Source organism: Cucurbita pepo, chromosome LG04 (assembly GCF_002806865.2).
Source record: "Cucurbita pepo subsp. pepo cultivar mu-cu-16 chromosome LG04, ASM280686v2, whole genome shotgun sequence".
Lineage (NCBI taxonomy): Eukaryota > Viridiplantae > Streptophyta > Magnoliopsida > Cucurbitales > Cucurbitaceae > Cucurbita > Cucurbita pepo.
In genome coordinates this window covers 9,375,230-9,397,994 of record NC_036641.1, presented here as the reverse complement: position 1 = coordinate 9,397,994, position 22,765 = coordinate 9,375,230, and the positions used below count along the sequence as shown (strand labels likewise).

Here is a 22,765-nt window from a genome sequence, read left to right as displayed (position 1 = left end):
CCAACCCGGACCATGTACACCCCTAATGAAGACCACTAATATCTCCATCAAACTTCAATATGGATAATGGATCGATTATTTAATCCCGGGGTAAGAGAATAGTATTGTTCCGATTTCCTCACTGTCATCTTACGGTATGCCGATTGAGCTTCCTCGGTATCGACGCCACTTTGATTTGTCGGATTGTTGAAGCCACTTCCATGGCTTCGGCTTCGCTTCTTACTCCTCCGCCGGTGCCGGTGGAGCTTTACGTCACCAATAGAGAAAAGTTGCTTAAGTCCTTACGTCAATACCTTGCCGATTCCGCTCGTCCTCTCAAAGGCATTGTGTTGCTTCAGGTAATCTTATCTGCAATTCACAACACGATGCCCTAATTTTGTGTTTGTAACATTCCGTAGTTTTTTTTCCTTATTTCATTTCCTTGATTGTGACGATTTGTTAGGGAGGCGATGAGCGAACGCGCTACGATACGGACCATCTCGAACTCTTCAGGTACTTGATGATGAAAGTCTTAAGTTTCTGATATTCGACGTAAGCACAGTTCAGTTTTTTGATATTGCAATGTATCTCAAATTATGTCCTAACCTCTGATATTCTATCCGTCGCGGCGTCGCAAATAGTCTAGAGCCACACTTGTTTTAGGACTTAGATAATTTTCTCGTAGTTATTGAATTGTGTGCCGCGCCACTTACAGATGATTATAGACATTAAATTGTTAACACTTATATTACGTCGCCGTCCTGAATGATAAAACTTATCTGAGTGTTACTCGAAGCTCAATATGCTTGCAAATTCCTTTTGCTTTTCAGTATAGTCATCGCGAGACACGTTTGATCCTTTTGGTTGGTTTAATTTGCAGGCAAGAGAGTTATTTTGCTTATCTGTTTGGAGTGATAGAGCCTGGATTCTATGGCGCTATTGTAAGCCAATTACTCCCTTGAACGTTTTAATGTTAATTGTTTAATATTGATACTAATCTTTATGTTGGAGTTTGTACATTTTTACTTGATACTTGCAGTGTGTTAAATGTAATTATTTGATTAAATTGTTTTATTTTGCAAAATTTTCACACAATAGTTGTTTCATTACTATGTAGTTGGGCGTGTAGCTGTTTTGACACATGTACTCAATGAAAATGAAGTCATTCCTTATACGTCTATTTCAACTGTACCACATATCCACGTTATTGTCTTGTAACACAAAATTTGTATAGGACATTGCCAGTGGAAAGTCAATTCTGTTCGCTCCAAAGCTGCCTTCTGATTATGCTGTATGGTCGGGAGAAATAAAGCCTTTGTCATATTTCAAGGTGGTGTGTGATAACCTGCACTTGGTGCATTACGCCTTGTCTTATTAGCTGATTGTACTGAATATGTTTTATAGGAAAAATATGAGGTCAGTATGGCATACTATACAGATGAAATCGCAGCTGTTTTGCACGAACAATACCAGGAGTTGGAGAAACCTTTACTATTTCTCTTACGTGGGTTGAATACTGACAGCAACAATTTTTCAGTACCCGCAAATTTTGAGGTTCAGTTCCCACCTTTATGCTTTATCCTACATATTTGTTGAAATTGTAAAGAAAGCTATTTGGTTTCGTTGGGGTTTATCATTGAGGAATTACTGCATTTGCCATATCTCGATTTTGGAATGGTCCACGAGTTTTCCGAAGTTCAAGGCCATTAGTTTTCCAAGGCTCATTAATTATGCTTCTATTTTGTGTTATACTTTTGGAGAATAGATGTCTTGGACTCTGTTTTCTACTTTCTATTTACCATTTCTGGAGCTGTTACTTATACTGTGCGAATTTTTGCAAAAGAAAATATTTCTTTTGGATTCCTGATCATTTATTTCAATTTTAGAAAATAGTTGAGAAATTGTTGTATTTTTCATTTTTAGCTCATAGATTTCTGATTAAATATCACGGAGTACAAAGGTGCATAATAGTATTTAAGGGGCTCATCTAAAAGGTGTCTTTCAATTTTGAAATAATAGATTACAAGACACAGCATTGTTTCTCTCTTTGGACAGAAAATAGAAAAAATAATTGCATGATTCTGTTTTCATTTTATAAAATTAGAATTTGGAAGTTAGAAGCATTATCAATGGGCCCCTTACTGTTGTAACTAGCATCAGACTTCTAGCTAGCTTTGATCTTTGATCATGTTTAGACTTTCTTCATCTAATTCTTATCTGTTTCAGGGTATTGACACGTTTGAAATTGATTTGAATATCTTGCATCCTATTTTGACTGAATGTCGTGTTGTGAAATCGGAGCTGGAGCTTGCTCTTATTCAATTTGCCAACGATATTAGCTCAGAAGCTCATGTTCAGGTAACAGCTCATCTCTAATATATAAAGTTAACCATTTTGATGATTAATTCTCATGACACGTGTATTTGCATTGAAGTGCTCAGCTTATGCTTTTATTTTTAATATTTATATTTACGAGAACAAGTGGAAGTTCTGAGAGGTTGGTTGATAACGTGAAAGATTAAGCATGCTTTTGTTTCAGGTTATGAAAAATATCAAGGCGGGCATGAAAGAATATCAATTGGAAAGCTTATTTCTTCACCATACTTACATGTATGGTGGATGTAGGCACTGCTCATACACTTGTATATGTGCCACTGGAGAAAATAGGCAAGTCTGCAAACAACTACCTGTTTTTTCAAACTGGATGCCGTAGGATCATTTAAGCTTTTAGTTCTTTACTTGATGTTGGTTGAATGACTTTGTTAATGGACCTATTTATTTACTCTTTGGGGGAGGGGAAGCCAGCGGCTGTTCTGGACTGTGGATGGATGAAGTCATTTGAATTGTTTATTTTTTAGAACTATATTTTTATGTTGGTGAGATTGATGTTAACGTATGGATGGTATTCTATGTTGCAGTGCCGTTCTTCACTATGGACATGCAGCAGCTCCAAATGACAGAGTATGTTGAATTAAAATAATTTTATCCTTTGATGTTAACATTCTGTTTATGTCCAAGTAGAGTATAGTAATCCTTAATTTCTCATTGTATCTTTTGTGAAGCATTCCAAACAAAAATTTTATTTATTCTAATGCAGACGTTGGAAGATGGTGATATGGCTTTGTTTGATATGGGAGCAGAATACCAGTTTTATGCATCTGACATTACTTGTTCATTCCCAGTGGGTGACATTTATTCTATGCTGTTTCATTTTAAGTGAAGTTAATATTATTCTTCACTGTACACTTTTAGGAATCAATGTCTAAGAAATTATATTAAATTATGTGATTTGAAATTCTTTGGTTTGATATCTTGTGAAATCCAACCACTTTAGTTTGGGACTTTTCAAAAGTCGAAGGAAAATTTGAAACAGGTTTTCAGTTATTTTATTTTAATGGATAACATATAAATGAATTCATTAGGATTTAAAATCACCTGGAAAAATTAGGCAACCACTTTTCAAAGTAAAGCATTTTATTGCGCCTCCAAGTAAAACTTTCTTTAATCTATCATTTAGTTTATATCAATCCTTTTGAATTTCCATAACATATGTTCATCCTTGTCGCAGGTGAATGGTAAATTTACAAATGATCAATCGCTGATATATAACGTAAGTTCCTCTTGAAATGCAGTCCACTACTTTTCTGCTATTCCCTTGGCACAAGGATAGGTTACCTCTTTTTTCTTTTTCCTATTTCTCTTAGACATGGGGTTGTCTATTTGTTTCCCTGTGTTGCAGGCTGTCCTCAAGGCTCACGATGCTGTTATATCGGTTATGAAACCGGGAATAAACTGGGTTGAAATGCACAAGTAGGCTTTTTATTGATATCCCTGCTCTGATTTTCTTTTGAGCGTACAAAATAGTTTGAGGTGTAACCGTGGATGTTACATGCAATTCATTTACATCAGGTGGTGAAGAAAAGGTCTAAATGATTGTTTTCTTACTGAGAAATTGAGATACATAAATCTGCTTGTATAATCTACACATGGTAAAGGTTAAAATTCCCCTGTAATTAAACTTTTGTCGCCAGTTAGCTTATAAATGCGACAAAATCTGTCATTTGGAATAGTTATACTTTGTTTGACCACTTTCCTCTTCTTTTATGCCATCTCTAGCCTGACTGTTTCATTCATTAGATTAGATACATACGTTAGTTGCTGGGTTGACCTGGTTGTCATTATGACGTGTGATGAAGTTAAAGTGACTTTGGGGAATGGGTTCCTATGGTGGCTACTTAAGATAGTAGAAGACTTAGAGATTTTTTTTACGACTAAATCTTGTAACGTCCAGTGATTGTTTCATGAGATTAGTTGTGGTGCTCGTAAATGAACATGCATGGATATTTTTAAAAAAGAATGTTGCATTTTAAATGCTGTTTTACTTTCCTGCGTATGTGTTTTTGTTAGCATGTCATCTAATTGACATTGTTTCTAACATTTAACTGTTATTGTCTCAATATTTTTATTTATGGCTTGTACATCTTGTCAATGTTGGTCAAATGCTTTCTTATTTACATTCTTTTCATATACCAGATTAGCTGAGAAGACTATTCTTGAGTCATTGACCGAGGGTTCTGTACTTGTTGGGTACATTCTCCTCCTTACCCCACCCCAAACCTATATATATATATTTTATTCTCTTGCAGTCTGCTTTCTATTTGAATAAGGAGAAGTTGTTATTTTATTGTAGAGATGTGAAGGACATGATAGCTGAGCATCTTGGGGCTGTATTCATGCCACATGGTTTGGGACATTTCCTTGGTATCGATACTCACGATCCTGGAGGTTACTTGCAGGTTCCAGTGGATGATTATTTGCTTTATGTTATTTATCTCTACTTCACATTTGTGCATACGACAAAACAATTACAAACTTAGGAAAAATAAAATGACAAATGGGTTAAAAGGCGAACATATAGAATAGGAAGAACAAAAGTTCTATTGGCTTGCAAGCAAAATATTCTTTTTCAATTCGTAACATTTGGCATGCTTTTACAGGGTTTGGAGAGGCCTGAAGAACCAGGGCTAAATGCTTTACGTACAGTCCGTGATCTTAAAGAAGGAATGGTTAGTTATAGCCATAGCTTTTGGTTCTTCCTTACTAGTCGCAAGTCGCCATAACAAATTGTTTGCTAGATTACCTAGTGGTGTCAGTGTTTTATAGGGTGAGGTGCAATTATCCTCTGGAGCTAAGCAAGGCTTACAAAAATATTATCTAATATTAATAGAAATGATTTAATATAAGAAAACATGGTATTTGGAAATTGGAAGTATGGAAAATTAAAGAAATTAGGGCTTTATTTAAGAGACAGGTTAAAGAAAGAGGCACCCCAGCCTAAAATTAAAGAAATTGTGGCCCCTTTTCTCCCTTTGTCCTGTTCTTGGGTTTTTGCGAGAGGGAAAAAATGGACAGTGCAGAAAAGTGCAAGCTGCACGCAACAGCGATCCGATCGTTTAGGTGTGGTTTTGAAACTATTGTTTCATTTCTGGCTAAGGTTACAGTACATGTGTTGTTTTCTAAGCTTTTCTGGTTATAGGAGTGGGAGAGGAAATTATCAATATTTTTTCATTATATTACTTAATTCAATACTCGTCTTGGTTCCTTATCTTTATGTTTACTTTCCTCGTTTTCGTTCCTTGTTTATTTTCAATCATGCAAGTTGGTGCTGGAATCAAGAACCCAGTGTGAATAGAACATTTGTGATGGAAGATGTAACATCATTACAATATCCAGTCTCAAAGTGTTATGTTTGCTATAATGCATTTTAGGAATGAAAACAATACAAAGTTTAATTTTCTTGCTAATTTGCAGGTCATTACTGTGGAGCCCGGATGCTACTTCATTGATGCATTACTAGACCCGGCCCTGGAGAATAGCAAAACTTCCAAGTTTTTTAATGTCAAAGCACTGAACAGATTTAGAGGCTTTGGTGGTGTTCGAATTGAAAGTGATGTGGTACACTACACATTCCCTTCCAAACTTATGCTTATTACAACTTGACATATGACCATATGTTGTTCCTCTATTAACAAATTCCGGCAATCTTATGGTCATAGCCACCGGCTGAAACTGTTCATATTGAGTCAGTTCCGTTAGTTTGAACTATAATGATCGTTGGCTCAATTTTCTTGTGTAAAATAAAAAAGGAACCACAATAATGGTTGAAGAGACCAACATCGCTACTTTAGTAGATAATTGAGGACGTGTTAGGATTGGTTTTGGATATTAATTTTTTCATTTAGAAAAACCAATACAGAGCAATATGTTGGTTAGTTTCAATTTTAATTTAACCATAGAATACATATTTGACGTCTTCTGTTTGGCTTTTGCAGCTCGTCACTGCCAATGGCTGCAGGAACATGTCAAATTGTCCTCGAGAAACATCGGAAATAGAGGCAGTTATGGCCGGAGGCCCATGGCCAATTGTCAAAAAATCTGCCGCCGCCAAGTAGGGTAGTCGTCAGTCGTTATAGTAAATAAAAGGTGCTGCGCCGGAAATGGCATTCGAGTGGTGTTCTTGAGTTGCCTGCGCTGCGTCCAGTACTCGACTGGCATCAGGTGCTCCTGCATCCCCCGTTTTACCCCCCTTATGATCTAAACTAAACTCTCTGACCTGAATTCAGTTCTTAAAAAAAAAAAGTTATTTATCTCCAATAATATTATATCTAGAATAAATTCTGGCTATTTCCCAATGTGGAAAATAATAGGTTTGTCATAATGCTAGGTGAAATGTCTAATGTAGAGTATATTTCAATTTTAATTATTCGGTAACGTTTTTAGTTTCTGAAGATTATAAGTTAATTCTTGAGATTTAATTATCGATGAACTATCCCACCCATGGTAGTCTCTTATTTCTAAAATTATTGATTTCCCCCTTAATTTCCTTTAGTAACCTTAAAACAAATTACTTCAGTAATTAGTTATGCAAGTTTTAATTTATAAATGTTTATTGGCCCATATATCTTCCCTAACAACTTCGAACATATGATTTAAGTTATATTCAAAATTTAAAAACTAAAAGAAAAACAAGTATTTAAAAATCTTTTAAAATGTATTATTGATTTAGATATTATTATAAAGTTTAGAGGAAATGGAGAAAAATCAAGAAAAAATCAGCATAATTTTTGTCTACTCAATTAATGAAAAATGAACGTAAGACTCCAACTATTGTCCATGTGATCTCCAACTCTAACTAACTGTCCATGTACGATCCCTACTAGACCTGACCAATTACTCCTATCAGTGGTATATTTTGGTCCTAAAAGTGAGCCACCGTGGTTTAGGTACAAGATATTATCATTACGGCCTGAACAATTAGACGAGCCACCGTGGTTCAGGTATGAGATACTATCATTACGGCCTAATCATACAGTCCATGTACGATCCAACTGCTCATATCAATGGTATATTTTGGCCATTTTCTCCATTACTTAGAAAAAGTGAGCCACCGTGGTTCAGGTACAAGATTCTATGATTACGGTCTAGACAATTATACATCCAATCCTTTATCATACAGAGAACACATACCAATTGTTGTTAAAGAACCTACACGTGGCAGACTCTTATTGAGTTATCAAGCAAACTATTTTTAATTAAAAAAATTAAAACTTAAAATTTAACACTATGACAGCTTACCCAATTTAATTATGGTCCAGGTGGCATCTATTTTAGATCAACCTATTAAAGAACCATAGAAAAAAACCAATTAAAGGAACAAAATTTAATTTAAGCTAATTAAATCATAACAAAGCCTATTTTATTTTTTAAAAAATAATTTATGACACGAGTATTATATTTAAAATAAATAAATTAATTAATTAAAAAAGAAATAAACTCATGAACGTGGAACACAACTAGTCCGCTGCTTTAAAAGCACTTCAAAAACTCTCTCGTAGCCGCGCAGTTGAGTTCTACGGCGAAACACTGCTCTACACTAAAACCCCACCCGAAAGCCCTAATCTATTCGTTTACTTTGCAACCAATCCATCATGGGTCGCCGGAAAAATGGTGATCACAGCTCATCCACCCTCAATGGCCTGCCTCAGCCCCAGGGCTCCAAGATTCGCTTCGAAGACGACGACGAAGCTCTGATTGAAGAAACCACTGAGAGCTCCAACATCGACGAGTCCATGTGTGAAGCCGACGACTCCAACAGAGTCATTGAAGACTCCGCGTGTGAGCCTGCCCAGTCCTTGGATGACAAAGATGATAAAACCAGCGCTGATTATTACTTCGATTCCTACTCTCACTTCGGTAATGGTTTTTCCTATCGGTTTGCTGATGTGTGGATGTTTTCTTCTTCCTTATTTCGAATATATCATCTAGTTTGATTCACCGTCGGTTCTAGGTTCTATCATTACTGCATTTTGGAATATAGTCTAGGGACAAGCCCTTAAACCTGCACTTCCTTTTAGTAATTGATTTACTTGAATTGCCATTTAGGTTTAACATCTCAAAGTTCCTTTGTTACTCTCCTGGGTTAAAAAAATATAGATTGTCCTTGGACGACATATGTTGAACGCTCCTTGCTGTTTAGTACGGGAAAAGTCTGCGTGAATGTGTTTATTATTATGCTGTGTTTTCGTTCATCCATTTATTGTTTTTGGGAATGTCCGTGACTTCTGGTTCACAATTTGTTATTCATCTTCAATTAAGATCCTGAAAGTGAAACTAATTACTTTTTTTTTTGTAATTTGTTCGTTTTACTTGTGCAGGCATTCACGAAGTAAGTTTCCGACATGGATGCAAGCCGAAAGAGTTATTTTTCATATTGTATCTTACAGAAATTTAGCATGGCTATTTTTCTTGTTGCAGGAAATGCTGAAGGATTCAGTTAGAACTAAGACGTATCAAAATGTAATTTATCAAAATAAGTTTTTATTCAAAGATAAAGTTGTCCTTGACGTGGGAGCAGGGACTGGCATTTTGTCCCTATTTTGTGCCAAAGCTGGAGCAGCACATGTTTATGCTGTAAGTTTGGTGGTTCTTGTAATATGGCAATGTGCCTTCTTTTTTCCCCTTTGTTTGGTTTATTCTTTTAGTTTTTGCTTCTAAGGAAGTGTTCGTTTACAGGTCGAGTGCTCCCATATGGCTGATATGGCAAAAGAAATTGTTGAAGCCAATGGATTTTCTAATGGTATCTTTCTTATATCTCTTGTTCCTCTTGTACCCAATTGTTGTAATTTCATAGATTTGTATTCTCTCAGTTATTTTCTTTTCTTCTATAGCAGNCTTCCATACTCGGAATTCGAAAATGTACGTGCCACCTTTGTTCTTCTTCTCCATCAACTTTTTTTTGTTTGTTTGGCAGTTATAACCGTTCTGAAAGGGAAGATTGAAGAAATTGAGCTTCCTGTTGCTAGAGTAGACATAATTATTTCAGAATGGATGGGATACTTTTTGTTGTTCGAGAATATGTTAAATACAGTCCTATATGCTCGTGATAAGTGGCTTGTAAGTGTTCTGTGTATTTGCTGAGATTTTAGCACAAGTAATCTGTTTGAAGAGTGTTCTGTGTATTTGCTTCTGTATTCTTGCGATGATTTAATGTCACTCATTCATTCTCTAATCCAAGGCTCAATAACTTAATGGGGCAAGCCAAATGTGGGAATTTCAGCTGGTCCCTTATATTCACATATGCTATTTTGTTTCCGTCATGCAGGTTAATGATGGTCTTGTACTACCAGACAAAGCTTCTCTGTATCTAACAGCCATTGAGGATGCAGACTACAAAGAAGACAAGATTGAGTGTGAGTTAATTAACATGTGGCCCTTCTAGTATAGCTCCTTGAGATGTTCTATTTAGCACATCCACGTACAATCTTGGTTGCTAGAAATGTTATTTGAATCGTTCAGCTATATATGTTGCAATCTTTTCTGACATTGTTTCCTTGTTCGTCTACATGCTAAAATAGTTTGGAATAGTGTATATGGGTTTGACATGAGCTGCATCAAAAGGCAAGCCTTGGTGGAGCCTCTGGTGGACACTGTTGACCAGAATCAAATTGTTACAAACTGTCAGCTACTTAAGGTGATAACGAAACACTTTCACTGAAAACTGAGTTAATTTGACACTTGAATACATCATGCTTGCCATAGTTTCATGGTCAAATAATGAAGTTCAATATTTATGTCGAACATGAGTGTTTCTTGCTTGTTGTATCACATCTCAAAGTTTTGACTTTTAGAAGCTTCCATCAGTCATCTAATTTTTTGAATCTCCTCCAATGCTATTTCTATCTTTATCGCCTTGAAAATCTTCGACGACTGTAATCTCGTCCTAGTTTTGAATGTTTGGTGTTCTAGTCTCATGAACTTCGATTATAGATTACATTTTTTTGGATTCTATTTTCCATGGTCTAAAAAGAGAGTATTTTACACTTGGGTTTTAGTGATCCTTCTCTTATACCTGTTGTTTTCATTATGGATGATATGTTTTGGTTGGTCTCACTCAGACAATGGATATATCCAAAATGGCGCCAGGCGATGCTTCCTTTACTGCTCCATTCAAGCTCATAGCAGAACGTGATGATTACATTCATGCTCTTGTTGCCTACTTTGATGTATCTTTTACCAAGTGCCATAAGTTGACTGGATTCTCCACTGGTAAATTTCTACTGGGATGAAACAAGTATTTTTAGGCTATTGTAATTCATGACTTCTATTTTGTTTTAGAATTGATAGAATCTTCTGCAATATTATGTCACAGGGCCGAGATCAAGAGCTACACATTGGAAGCAAACAGTTCTATACTTGGAAGATGTTCTCACCATTTGTGAGGGAGAGGCTATCACTGGTAGCTTGAATGTTGCTCCAAACAAGAAGAATGCTCGCGATATTGATATCGTGCTGAAATATTCGTTCAATGGACGTCGATGCACGATCTCGAAGACTCAACATTACAAGATGCGTTGATTCAACAATAGTGCAACAACACTGGCTTGTTTTCGATCACAATTTATGTATTCGTGTGTTGCTACATCTTCTTTAAGGAATTAATTAGGTTTGACAATTATACCTTATTGATATGCTTGTATTCATTTATCCATCTGGATGCTTTAAATACAATTTATAGTTCCTCTTCTGCCAAACAGAGCAATTGGAGAATGTACCCCTCAATTCCTGACAACTTTTGCAATTTATAATGTAAGTTGTAAAAAAACAAAAAAACATTTCCAAATCCAAGGCTTTAGTCTTCCTGAAGAGTACTACAAAATTTCAAACATTGATTGATTCGAACAAGAACTCTTCTGTATTTGCTATCAGTTTCACTAGCTAACTTCCTAATGGGGCGATGCAAACACAACGAATTTAACTTTAATGTTACTGAGAGACTTTACAGTTCTTGTTTGGCGGCGGGCTTTGAACTTTTGAAGCCTCTGGACTTCGCTCTCCACCATTGCCTTACTTTGTTAGACACTCTGTAAGCGTGCTTTTTTATTGCTTCCCCTGCCTTCGAAACGCCCTTCGTGATCCTGTTTTTCCAATCACTCTTCTTGCTCTCTTTCTCCCTCAAAACTTTGCCCTGCAAAAAGGTTTCCCAATAAGTTTATGCAAAACATTTATAATTAATTCCTGAAACTTCTGGCCATATAAAAGATGTTTTAAGTACCAAATTTGAAGGGAATTTATCATCTTCTTCCTCGTCTTCATCGTCGTCATCTTCGCCTCCGAAATTCTTCATATTCATTAGATCATCTCTTGAATACATTTTCATGCCGGGTGCTCCTGGCATTCCCTGGTTTAGGTGAAGAGCGTGGGTGAGGCTTAGAAATTGAGGAAGTGTTGACCAACAAGCACTAAAACAACGAACTAATTACCTCCATAGATCTCAACATCTTTTCCATCTCAGCTTCCTTTGCTGACTTGGCCACGAAGGGCTCGCCTGGAGTCCTGTCCTGAATCATAATACAGTACAAGGATCAACTATAGAAGACTGAATCTCAATAAACTAAAATGTCAAAGACTGAAAACCACATTTTAACTTGGGTGTTAACTTAACAATTTTCATCACTCCTCTGTTTTTAACCAAAACTAATAACATGATCATTAAATGAACCAAAGCATCATTAAAATTATTCACCATCTGGGATTTCATAATGTCAATCTCTAACGAATAACCAATGCATACAGACCATTCGAATTTAACTAAAACATATAATTAGAGGGCAAGTTAGTCCCAATAGGTACCAGAACCCAGAATTTTAATGACAATGACAATTAGCTCACACCAAAAAACGATGGATAAAATCTCATCAATCAGTTAAACCGGCATGTGATTAGTTGCTACCTTAGGAACTGGAGGCGGCTTAGTACTGCATGATTGAGTGAGGTCCTTGCACAGATAGTTAATCAACGATTCAATGTTTGGTTTGGAGCTATACAAGTATTCAGCAACATCAGTATCAGAATATCCCATGACCTGTGAAGGCAACAGAACAAATTGAAGAAATTGCTATATTTTCTTTCTGGTAAACCCACGATGGGGAATCTATTCTATCACAAAGTCAAAGCAATTCTAGCAAAACTCACCACTTCAGATTCAGTAAACTCCTCCTGGCTATTCTTTTAAAAAAAAAAATTCCTTCTAGTTCATCTTTTACTTGATTTATTTGTATTGGTCTGTGTATATTGCATTTACCTAATCAGTGGACCTCATTAAGATTTGTAATCTACTAAAAACAAACTACTTAAGGAAGTAAGAACACTATTCCTACTAGTTTATGTCGAGGTTTTTTCATAAAAACATCAATAATATATGAATACAATGAGATTCTCATTTCTTATCTCCCCAGATTCTGAAGCTGTACTAATTTTTTGTTCTGTCAGCTAATAAGGGTTAATAAACATCATACTCAAGGCCAAAACAATACATACCTCTTGACATGCACGCTCAATAGTCTTGCACTCTGAATTGCATTGTCCTTCGGTGTTCTGCTCCACTAGCTAAGAAGACATAGTTCTTCAATGAGTTATGGCTTACAGGTGAAGTTTATAAAGTAATAAAAACAATATAACTCGGAAAGATTTATCATATTTTGAGTTGCTTGTCGGAAAAATACTAAAAGAAAAGGTATTTCCGTTCATATTTTGAGTATCATGATTGTAAACGGAAAATTTAGTTTTGATTCGTAGGACCGTTTCATTCATTTTCTAAGTTGAAAATGCCAATCCCGAACAGTGATAACAAGTCACCAAAGTTTTATACCTAAATTCATTAGATTGAAACAGCAAAATCTCATCTCAGTTCCACTTACCTCAAGCCTATCCCCTTGTTCAACAATGTCAATCTGCAAAATCCAATCAGCTTCTGCCTTCTTCAAATTACATACGTTCTCAGCTATTTCGATAATTTGATACTCGGAGATCTACATCAAGAACCCCAAAAGAAAGGGAAAACATTCAAATGCAGGAAAAAAAATGAATGGAGTTGATTATAATCTGAATCTCTAAATTAAAGAATCCAAAACCGATCCACGAAACATCAGCTATAAAGAATTACCTTCTTGGGAGCGATCTCAGCTCGTTTCTTCTCAACTTGGTGATACAACTGCACAGCAAGCTTCTCGCAGACCTGGCATTTGATGTACGGAACGTCCTCCCTCCTTGCAGCTGCTGATAGCTTCTTCGAACACTCAAACGTCGGAACCCAAGCAATGGCAAGAAGCACCAAAACAACACTCAGTAATCGATTCATCTTCTTCACGAAGCTCTCTGTTTAAGATTCAGAGAATTTGAATTGAGGATTCCAACAATGGTGGAAGAAGAGTTTTACGCTACAAGATTTTTCACCGAAATGGACGAAAATTGGAATCGGTTCTAATCAAAATCAAATCAATCAAACAAACGAAGAAAACAAAGGCGCTTCGGTCTTCAAGAGGCGAAACAAAACTAATAAATAAATAAATAAATAACATAGCTGACGTGTCTTGATCTAATTGGTTCCTCTGGTACATTTACGTAGGTCCATCGATTTCATCCAATAGGGTGCAAGAAAACACGTCTTTTTTTTAATTTTTTAATTTTCTATTTCTTATTAATCGAGTTTCGACTTTCGAGTATAAATTTGTATTTAAAACTGATTTTACTGTTAGTTTATTATTAATTTTTTTAATTAAAAATTTGTCTTTATTAATCATTCCTTACCTAAAGTTCGAAAATAAAATATGTTAAATTTTATTTTTTATGAAATATATTTTTTTATTATTATTTAATCAATTTTGATAAAATTTAACCTCAAATTTAGAAATTAATCTTAAATCTAAAATGAATCCTTTTTACTATTAGTGGAAAAAGCACACAACCACTTAGATAGTATATAACTCGGCCTCAAGAAATGACGATTAATCGCATCTTTAATAGTACATTATGAGGCGTTTTAGATCTATTAGACATAGATATGATTCTGCCGAAACGTCATACACTAAAAAAATACAATAAATAAACTATACATCATGAAAGCGGTAAAGGAATACAACACAAAAGGTTTTGGTATGTAACATATATGAGATCATGGGCAACACATATTGTACAAGCATTACCGTGACATACTTGTTCACTAATTATGATAGTTTTTTTTTTTTCGCTATATATTCCAATAATAATAATAACAACAATAATAATAATAATAAATTTTGCAAGTTCAAATATATATATATATATTCGGGTAAACATTTGAGCTTCTCAAGCAAGGGAGCGAGTAAGTTTATTATTATTATTATTATTATTACTATTTTATGCAAAGAAACGATGAAAAATACTATATTTACTGTTTGAGGGGGAAATAAATCATTTTTTATAAAGGTGTGAAAATCTGTCCCTAATAGGTGCGTTAAAACAGTGAGGTTGACTGTGATACATAACAGGTCAAAGTGGACAATATTTACTCGCGGTGGGTTCAAAATGTTACAAATGGTATCAAAGTGAGTCAGCGAACAATGTACAACAGGTCGATTTGATTGAATTTAAAAAAAAAAAAATGATTGAATGTATGGGGTGTTGGTGAATGAATGTGAGGGAACCACTCACAAATTGCCAAATGTAAGTGAAGTTGATATTAAAATATGATTAAAATGGGCATGATTAATAATTGAGTCGGATCAAAGGCAAGCAATATCATTTTTTTTTTTTAATAAAAGAAAATTTTAAAGGACTTCTTTTGTACACGTACTCGAACCTATTTGTCAGGGGTATGGGCCACGTGGATCCCATAAAAAGAGTATCCAATGACAGGTGTATGCATCAGTATGACACTAATCAGCTTTTGGTCAAACTCAATGTAATAGGGCCCATTTAAAATCATCATTTCTTTTATTTTTTTGTTAAATTATATTTTTATTGTTGAAATTCCAAAATTATTTAATAAATATGTTTGCCATGTCCTTCTCGATTCCATTATGACACTTATCTATTTCAATCCTCGCTTGGCCGGTTGAGCGCCATTTCCATCTCGCCACCTTGTTTTATTTGTGCGTGAGAGTCATAATCTACTTTTTTCGCAGTATGGTTGCAATATTCTCTTCCATTTTAACTAGTCATCGTCATTGATGACTTTTTCAAGGGCACAATCTCATTGTCGATTGTGACACCATGCATGCTCTCGACCCATAGAATCTTCACCCCTTCCTCACCCTCAATAAGGTTAGCCTTCATAGGGAGCAGGTCAATGATTTCATTACACTACAACTTGAAGATTCAAAACGTTAGTAAACACAACTGTTTTTTTCTTTTAGTTTAAATATTTAACTAAACACGATTCTTATGATCACAAATCATAATCGTAATCATGTATATGATAAAATTAATTTAAACTAAAATATAAAAATTCAAATATTAATTAAATAAATAAATAAAAAGGACCTTGACATTAAGAATGAGAAATAGAATTAGGCTCGAGAAGTGCAATAAACGTAGGTGAGATCAAAAGTTCAAGTAAAATTTAAAGTCCAATTTTGATTAATATTCACCTGCTTTAAATAGAATATAAGCTACCAACTAATACTTAAAAATAATAATAATAAACTAACTAAATCTTCCAATATTAACCATATATATTCTATAACTAATTATTATAATATATTATAATACTTAAAATAACGTCAACATATTCATAAAAATAAAATTTCGGTTTTCAAATATATCGTAGCAAAAAATAATATTAGCAAAGGAAGTGCCATTTCGGCGGCACTAAAACGGCGCCGTTTAGGGAAGTTCATGCACTTGTCCTTTTTCGGTTTTTAAAGGCTGAGCTGGCGGGACATTGACCACGGTTAACGGGTTAATATCATCAGTTGGTAGGGAGGGTCTCAGAGCGTCGGTGGAAATTAACCGCAGTTAAAAATTTCCAGTTAGACGAGAGAGAATAAAAATAAAAAGGAAAAAATGGAGAGAGAAAAAGAAAATAAAAATAAAAAAGATAAAAAAAAATAATGAGAGAAAGAGATTGTTAAAACAGACGGAGAGAAAAGAAAGAATCGCTTTGTATATAAGCCAACGAATCCAAAGCCTATAATTCTGGAAGAAGAGAGACGAGAGTAAAAGCGAGCGAGACAGAGACAGAGACAGAGACAGAGACACAGGAGGACCTCCGCGACCGACGGCGACCGGCTGTTTTGGTGGTAGCGCTATCGGACGGACACAGAGCTACGGCCATGGCAGATTCTAACGACTCTGTTTCCGTCGACATGGAGAAGATCTATCTCGGTGGAACGGTTTGTCTTAATTTCATTCGTTTCTTGCTTTTTTCCACCAGGGTTTGCCTTTAATGGCTTGGTTTATTGTGCAGTTCAATCGTTTTTTATTTCTCGGTTCTTTCTTTTTTGTCGATCGAGAGATTTCAGCNTGTCTCTTTAATTATTTGGTCCTTGTCTAGAGGTGAAAATTCCCCAGAAGGTTAAGTTTTTCGTTTGGTAGGTCCTCCACAAAAGATTTAACACTTTGAACCAAGTGTTGAGGAGGGTGCTTAACTTGATGGCTTAAAATCCCNTCAGCGGGGTTTTTTTTTTTTTTTTTTCTCTTCATGATTTGATGGCTTAAAATCCCGTTTTCTTTTGGCTGTGGGGCTGGGGGTTCTTATTATGGGTGAAGTGTCTTATGGCATTCTATAGCTTTGTTCGGATATGAATATAAAGGAGAAAATTATTTGGGGATTATTGCTTTCCCACTTTTCTTTTTTCCCGTTCCGATCTGGAGTTCATTTCCATGGCTCGTTTGACCGAGGATCTTCCATTCATTAGGAAGCTATTAACAATTAAGTCCAACACTTCTTCCTTAAATGAACGAACTAATTAATTAAGCTAGGCAATGGGTTAGGTTTTGAGGCTACTTTCTTGATTCAGGGATCGGTGTTTTTTCCTACTTGTTTACATGCTTGATGTGACAACGATGGGATTTGATGATTTCCTATTTCTAGCTTCTGGGTCCTTTTTGTTTCCTTCCAATTTTTTCCTTCTCTTTTTGGTTTTCATTATGTTCTATGTCGTTGTTATCTAGGCCTTGACATTTTTAAACCCTGTTATTCCTCCTATTCAATTTCTTTTACCTCTTTTGACAAAGGGTTTTCACCTGGTCAAGCTTTTATGAGGATTAAGACATCTTGTATCTTTAATTTGTGTTTTTTTCAAGGATTTTTTAGTTTTCCAGTTGGGGTTTTGGGAATTGTTTGTTTGAACTTTGCAATTATCAATGAGTTTGAAGATGGTATTGTTTTTGTTAGATATTTTTCCATTTGCTTTCTTGTAGTATTGGTTGCTTATCTTAGTACTTAACTTATCCCTTGAGGATATGATCGTTAATCGCTGGAAGCCCATTACTGAATGAACCAACGCCTTACCCACTTTTTTGCTTCTTATTCTTCTTTTTGTAATGAAACTTTATTTGTGTTGATAGATATGGTTGCTTATTTATCTTGGCTGTTGTCATAATTTTTGAGCTAATGATAATTCGAACGCAGAAATATACATTCGTTTTTTTTGCTCTACTTTTATAAAGTTGTACTAGATTGAAGGAACAAGTTAGCTTGGGCATCTTGAAAGGAAATGCACATGGGCTGTTCTTTTAGGATATAATAGGCTGGAAATGTTGGACTATTTGAACTTTTTTCCTTCCAAAAGGGCTTCCTTTTTGCTCTCCCATAGCTCGTACAGGAATAATATGTGATTGGGAGAGACAACTACAAGATGTTTCTTATTTATATTCTTTTTGATTTGAGTGTTTTGATTCCCCCCAATACTTTTCATATCATCTTGCTGATCAAATGCTACTCATGTTATTCACAGGAGCATCATATACGAACTGGCCAGGGTTCTGTGTCTGTTATAGTTTGCGGAGACCAAGACAAGCCGCCACTGATTACCTATCCAGATTTGGCTCTAAATCGTAAGTGTTTGGAGTTATCCGTTCTTCTTAGTCGTCATCTAAGATGCATTAATATGGATACTAGACACAAATCCTTTGACAGGTTAGTTTGTAAGTATCTAGGGCACGAACATGGCAAAGACACGTTTACTTAAATATACATTTAACATTTTTACACCAGAAGGAAATTCAAAGTCCATATGTTTATGTATTTATATGCTTAAAAATATGAATTTGATGTGTTTTTCCCTCAAAATACATCATTATATGTCTATTTAGTTTACTTAACAAATGTTCGAACTAGATTGACCATGTACAGCTAGTATGTAACTCAGTGTTCGATACGTGTCCAACAAGTGTAGGACTTGGACAAGTGAGCTAAACTAAAGTGTCTGTGTTTCTTACGCCATCTTCAAAATATGTGAAATAGCTTTTAAGTGGTTTCTTTTCACTGAGTTTTGCAGATATGTCGTGTTTTCAAGGATTATTCTTCTTCCCTGAAGCAGCTTCTTTGCTACTTCACAACTTTTGCATCTACCATATCAGTCCACCAGGACATGAGGTCTGTATTATTGTTGAGTAAATTTGTGTACGTGGATAACTGTATCTGCTTCTGAATACTATATTCACATAGCTTCCTTTTCGGAACTTTACCAAGAGTTCTTGCAGTTAGGAGCTGCTGAGATTTGTCAGGATAATCCTATGCCCTCTGCTGATGATTTAGCAGATCAAATCCTTGAGGTTCTCAACTATTTTGGGTAATTACAACGCATCCTCTCTCGACTCCTCTTTAGAATTTTGATATCAAAGCTTGTATAGTTGATTTTGAATTGGCTATTTCTATTACAGACTTGGTGCAGTGATGTGCATGGGGGTAACAGCAGGCGCTTACATTCTTACGCTTTTTGCTGTACGTTCATCTCATTGTGAAATTTATTGTGAAGCTCAATCAAAAGTTTTTTTTTGGTCTGACCAATTTATTATTTGACAGTTGAAATATAGAGAACGTGTTCTTGGTTTAATTCTTATATCCCCCTTATGCAAGGCACCGTCTTGGTCCGAGTGGTTCTATAATAAGGTAACCTTTTCAAGCCTTGTTATTCTTCATAGATAGAATTACATTCAAGCTTTGATGCATGTTAAATATCTTGTATCCGTTGTACTTGCAGGTAATGTCTAACTTGTTATACTTCTATGGCATGTGCGGGTTGTTGAAAGAGTGCTTGCTTCAGCGGTACTTCAGCAAGGTTATATGATTTCCATTCTTAGAGTTAATTCACTTTTCTGTGTTCACCTTTGATATTGTTGTGGGTGACTGGATTCATGAGATTGTGTTGTAACTTGCAACAGGAGGTCCGTGGTAGTGCCGAAGTTGCAGAGTCTGATATAGTTCAAGCTTGTAGAAAAGTATGTGCTAGTTTGTCTGTCGTGTATCCTTTTCCGTTTCTCGAACTTTTCTCGTTGTTGGTTCAAATTTTGGGTTGGTTTGATAAAGATGGTATATCTGTTCTGTCAGTTGTTAGATGAGAGACAGAGCAACAATGTTTTGAGGTTCCTCCAAGCAATTAATGGGTAAATTCTTTTCCCATCTCTACCATTCGTTCCGCTCATCCATGTATATGTCAATCTGCAACGCAACCTTTTTTTCCCTTTTGCAGAAGACCAGACATTACTGAAGGGTTGAAAAGGCTCCGGTGTCGCACTCTCATTTTCGTCGGGGATAGCTCGCCTTTCCATTCTGAAGCACTCCACATGATATCAAAATTGGACAGAAGATATAGTGCCTTGGTTGAGGTATGACATGATAGTAATTGAACGCTCTGCAGCCATAATTGCCTAGGCTTCGTTAGATAATTAACCCGAGGGGGGGGGTGATTCACGCAGGTCCAAGCTTGTGGATCGATGGTAACTGAAGAGCAACCACACGCAATGTTGATACCAATGGAGTACTTCTTCATGGGATACGGGTTGTATAGACCATGCCAATTCAGCGACAGTCCACGGAGTCCGCTCAGTCCATCTTGCATCTCCCCAGAGCTCCTTTCTCCGGAAAGCATGGGATTAAAGCTAAAACCAATAAAGACCCGCATTTCTTAATCGTCGAGGAGGGACAGACAGAACTGGAAAAGGAGGAGGAGAAGAAGGGGCTGAGCTAAGGCGAATGCTTCGCTGTGATTCGAAAGTCCGTCCGTCCATCCGTCTGTACGTCTGTAAGTTTTTTCGTTTCCAGAATTTTGATTTGTTGAAAGGGCGTTTGTAGATAGGGAGAGATGTGAGTGAAAAAAGAGCTTACAATGATGATGGGTAAATAACTATAGGGAGGAGGACATATTCATTCTTTTGTAGTCATCAGACATAAAAGAGATCATATTCTTGAACTCTTTGGATTCGTATATTCTTCAATCTGACCAAAATATTTATTTATTACGACTTTCAATGAATTGAGCTGTTGCATGCTACTCTTCTTCTTCTTCTTCTTCTTACGAGTAATATCATCGTTTTCTTTCGTTCAACAGGAATTTGTGTGTTATCTACTAAGCTATGTTCNTTTACCAAGAGTTCTTGCAGTTAGGAGCTGCTGAGATTTGTCAGGATAATCCTATGCCCTCTGCTGATGATTTAGCAGATCAAATCCTTGAGGTTCTCAACTATTTTGGGTAATTACAACGCATCCTCTCTCGACTCCTCTTTAGAATTTTGATATCAAAGCTTGTATAGTTGATTTTGAATTGGCTATTTCTATTACAGACTTGGTGCAGTGATGTGCATGGGGGTAACAGCAGGCGCTTACATTCTTACGCTTTTTGCTGTACGTTCATCTCATTGTGAAATTTATTGTGAAGCTCAATCAAAAGTTTTTTTTTGGTCTGACCAATTTATTATTTGACAGTTGAAATATAGAGAACGTGTTCTTGGTTTAATTCTTATATCCCCCTTATGCAAGGCACCGTCTTGGTCCGAGTGGTTCTATAATAAGGTAACCTTTTCAAGCCTTGTTATTCTTCATAGATAGAATTACATTCAAGCTTTGATGCATGTTAAATATCTTGTATCCGTTGTACTTGCAGGTAATGTCTAACTTGTTATACTTCTATGGCATGTGCGGGTTGTTGAAAGAGTGCTTGCTTCAGCGGTACTTCAGCAAGGTTATATGATTTCCATTCTTAGAGTTAATTCACTTTTCTGTGTTCACCTTTGATATTGTTGTGGGTGACTGGATTCATGAGATTGTGTTGTAACTTGCAACAGGAGGTCCGTGGTAGTGCCGAAGTTGCAGAGTCTGATATAGTTCAAGCTTGTAGAAAAGTATGTGCTAGTTTGTCTGTCGTGTATCCTTTTCCGTTTCTCGAACTTTTCTCGTTGTTGGTTCAAATTTTGGGTTGGTTTGATAAAGATGGTATATCTGTTCTGTCAGTTGTTAGATGAGAGACAGAGCAACAATGTTTTGAGGTTCCTCCAAGCAATTAATGGGTAAATTCTTTTCCCATCTCTACCATTCGTTCCGCTCATCCATGTATATGTCAATCTGCAACGCAACCTTTTTTTCCCTTTTGCAGAAGACCAGACATTACTGAAGGGTTGAAAAGGCTCCGGTGTCGCACTCTCATTTTCGTCGGGGATAGCTCGCCTTTCCATTCTGAAGCACTCCACATGATATCAAAATTGGACAGAAGATATAGTGCCTTGGTTGAGGTATGACATGATAGTAATTGAACGCTCTGCAGCCATAATTGCCTAGGCTTCGTTAGATAATTAACCCGAGGGGGGGGGTGATTCACGCAGGTCCAAGCTTGTGGATCGATGGTAACTGAAGAGCAACCACACGCAATGTTGATACCAATGGAGTACTTCTTCATGGGATACGGGTTGTATAGACCATGCCAATTCAGCGACAGTCCACGGAGTCCGCTCAGTCCATCTTGCATCTCCCCAGAGCTCCTTTCTCCGGAAAGCATGGGATTAAAGCTAAAACCAATAAAGACCCGCATTTCTTAATCGTCGAGGAGGGACAGACAGAACTGGAAAAGGAGGAGGAGAAGAAGGGGCTGAGCTAAGGCGAATGCTTCGCTGTGATTCGAAAGTCCGTCCGTCCATCCGTCTGTACGTCTGTAAGTTTTTTCGTTTCCAGAATTTTGATTTGTTGAAAGGGCGTTTGTAGATAGGGAGAGATGTGAGTGAAAAAAGAGCTTACAATGATGATGGGTAAATAACTATAGGGAGGAGGACATATTCATTCTTTTGTAGTCATCAGACATAAAAGAGATCATATTCTTGAACTCTTTGGATTCGTATATTCTTCAATCTGACCAAAATATTTATTTATTACGACTTTCAATGAATTGAGCTGTTGCATGCTACTCTTCTTCTTCTTCTTCTTCTTACGAGTAATATCATCGTTTTCTTTCGTTCAACAGGAATTTGTGTGTTATCT

General features: G+C 36.2%; 5 protein-coding genes across 5 annotated transcripts; 4 read left to right on the top strand and 1 right to left on the bottom strand.

The window, feature by feature from the left end:
- Nucleotides 1-85: 85 nt before the first annotated feature.
- On the top strand, nucleotides 86-6,765 carry LOC111793564 (xaa-Pro dipeptidase). Its single transcript, XM_023675503.1, has 16 exons — nucleotides 86-338; nucleotides 443-492; nucleotides 860-920; nucleotides 1,214-1,309; nucleotides 1,384-1,533; nucleotides 2,206-2,337; nucleotides 2,519-2,646; nucleotides 2,898-2,940; nucleotides 3,077-3,160; nucleotides 3,548-3,589; nucleotides 3,719-3,789; nucleotides 4,513-4,566; nucleotides 4,670-4,775; nucleotides 4,977-5,045; nucleotides 5,791-5,934; nucleotides 6,312-6,765. Exons 1-16 carry the CDS (start codon nucleotides 201-203, stop codon nucleotides 6,429-6,431), a joined length of 1,488 nt encoding a protein of 495 aa, XP_023531271.1. The 5' UTR covers nucleotides 86-200; the 3' UTR covers nucleotides 6,432-6,765.
- A 1,100-nt stretch (nucleotides 6,766-7,865) lies between these two features.
- On the top strand, nucleotides 7,866-11,074 carry LOC111793591 (protein arginine N-methyltransferase 1.1). Its single transcript, XM_023675544.1, has 9 exons — nucleotides 7,866-8,232; nucleotides 8,694-8,704; nucleotides 8,794-8,949; nucleotides 9,052-9,115; nucleotides 9,290-9,432; nucleotides 9,641-9,728; nucleotides 9,894-10,009; nucleotides 10,434-10,584; nucleotides 10,688-11,074. Exons 1-9 carry the CDS (start codon nucleotides 7,968-7,970, stop codon nucleotides 10,891-10,893), a joined length of 1,200 nt encoding a protein of 399 aa, XP_023531312.1. The 5' UTR covers nucleotides 7,866-7,967; the 3' UTR covers nucleotides 10,894-11,074.
- Nucleotides 11,075-11,101: 27 nt separating this feature from the next.
- Nucleotides 11,102-13,837, bottom strand: LOC111793593. The gene is made up of 7 exons (XM_023675545.1): nucleotides 13,481-13,837; nucleotides 13,236-13,346; nucleotides 12,856-12,924; nucleotides 12,269-12,400; nucleotides 11,799-11,876; nucleotides 11,591-11,716; nucleotides 11,102-11,503 (listed from the first exon to the last, which is right to left on the bottom strand). Exons 1-7 carry the CDS (start codon nucleotides 13,673-13,675, stop codon nucleotides 11,315-11,317), a joined length of 900 nt encoding a protein of 299 aa, XP_023531313.1. The 5' UTR covers nucleotides 13,676-13,837; the 3' UTR covers nucleotides 11,102-11,314.
- Nucleotides 13,838-16,465: 2,628 nt separating this feature from the next.
- LOC111793394 (protein NDL1-like) lies at nucleotides 16,466-20,792 on the top strand. The gene is made up of 11 exons (XM_023675241.1): nucleotides 16,466-16,688; nucleotides 18,255-18,354; nucleotides 18,798-18,895; nucleotides 19,003-19,091; nucleotides 19,183-19,243; nucleotides 19,325-19,411; nucleotides 19,503-19,580; nucleotides 19,684-19,740; nucleotides 19,850-19,905; nucleotides 19,992-20,127; nucleotides 20,218-20,792. The coding sequence occupies exons 1-11, from the start codon at nucleotides 16,629-16,631 to the stop codon at nucleotides 20,428-20,430; spliced, it is 1,035 nt and encodes a 344-aa protein (XP_023531009.1). The 5' UTR covers nucleotides 16,466-16,628; the 3' UTR covers nucleotides 20,431-20,792.
- An 82-nt stretch (nucleotides 20,793-20,874) lies between these two features.
- Nucleotides 20,875-22,691, top strand: LOC111792968 (protein NDL1-like). Its single transcript, XM_023674603.1, has 8 exons — nucleotides 20,875-20,990; nucleotides 21,082-21,142; nucleotides 21,224-21,310; nucleotides 21,402-21,479; nucleotides 21,583-21,639; nucleotides 21,749-21,804; nucleotides 21,891-22,026; nucleotides 22,117-22,691. The coding sequence occupies exons 1-8, from the start codon at nucleotides 20,875-20,877 to the stop codon at nucleotides 22,327-22,329; spliced, it is 804 nt and encodes a 267-aa protein (XP_023530371.1). The 3' UTR covers nucleotides 22,330-22,691.
- The last annotated feature ends 74 nt before the right edge of the window (nucleotides 22,692-22,765 follow it).

What these genes read in the sequence shown, in the direction of transcription:
- LOC111793564 (XM_023675503.1), top strand. Translation starts at nt 201, where the DNA reads ATGGCTTCGGCTTCGCTTCTTACTCCTCCGCCGGTGCCGGTGGAGCTT. An exon ending in TGTGCCACTGGAGAAAATAG is followed by an intron (nt 2,647 to 2,897) that starts GCAAGTCTGCAA and finishes TCTATGTTGCAG; the next exon opens with TGCCGTTCTTCACTATGGAC. An exon ending in ATCCTGGAGGTTACTTGCAG is followed by an intron (nt 4,776 to 4,976) that starts GTTCCAGTGGAT and finishes ATGCTTTTACAG; the next exon opens with GGTTTGGAGAGGCCTGAAGA.
- LOC111793394 (XM_023675241.1), top strand. Translation starts at nt 16,629, where the DNA reads ATGGCAGATTCTAACGACTCTGTTTCCGTCGACATGGAGAAGATCTAT. An exon ending in TCAGTCCACCAGGACATGAG is followed by an intron (nt 18,896 to 19,002) that starts GTCTGTATTATT and finishes GAGTTCTTGCAG; the next exon opens with TTAGGAGCTGCTGAGATTTG. An exon ending in GATATAGTGCCTTGGTTGAG is followed by an intron (nt 20,128 to 20,217) that starts GTATGACATGAT and finishes TGATTCACGCAG; the next exon opens with GTCCAAGCTTGTGGATCGAT.
- LOC111793593 (XM_023675545.1), bottom strand. Translation starts at nt 13,675, where the DNA reads ATGAATCGATTACTGAGTGTTGTTTTGGTGCTTCTTGCCATTGCTTGG. An exon ending in AGCCGCCTCCAGTTCCTAAG is followed by an intron (nt 11,877 to 12,268) that starts GTAGCAACTAAT and finishes ATTATGATTCAG; the next exon opens with GACAGGACTCCAGGCGAGCC. An exon ending in ATAAATTCCCTTCAAATTTG is followed by an intron (nt 11,504 to 11,590) that starts GTACTTAAAACA and finishes ACCTTTTTGCAG; the next exon opens with GGCAAAGTTTTGAGGGAGAA.
- LOC111793591 (XM_023675544.1), top strand. Translation starts at nt 7,968, where the DNA reads ATGGGTCGCCGGAAAAATGGTGATCACAGCTCATCCACCCTCAATGGC. An exon ending in AGCCAATGGATTTTCTAATG is followed by an intron (nt 9,116 to 9,289) that starts GTATCTTTCTTA and finishes TTTGTTTGGCAG; the next exon opens with TTATAACCGTTCTGAAAGGG. An exon ending in CAAAGAAGACAAGATTGAGT is followed by an intron (nt 9,729 to 9,893) that starts GTGAGTTAATTA and finishes ATGCTAAAATAG; the next exon opens with TTTGGAATAGTGTATATGGG.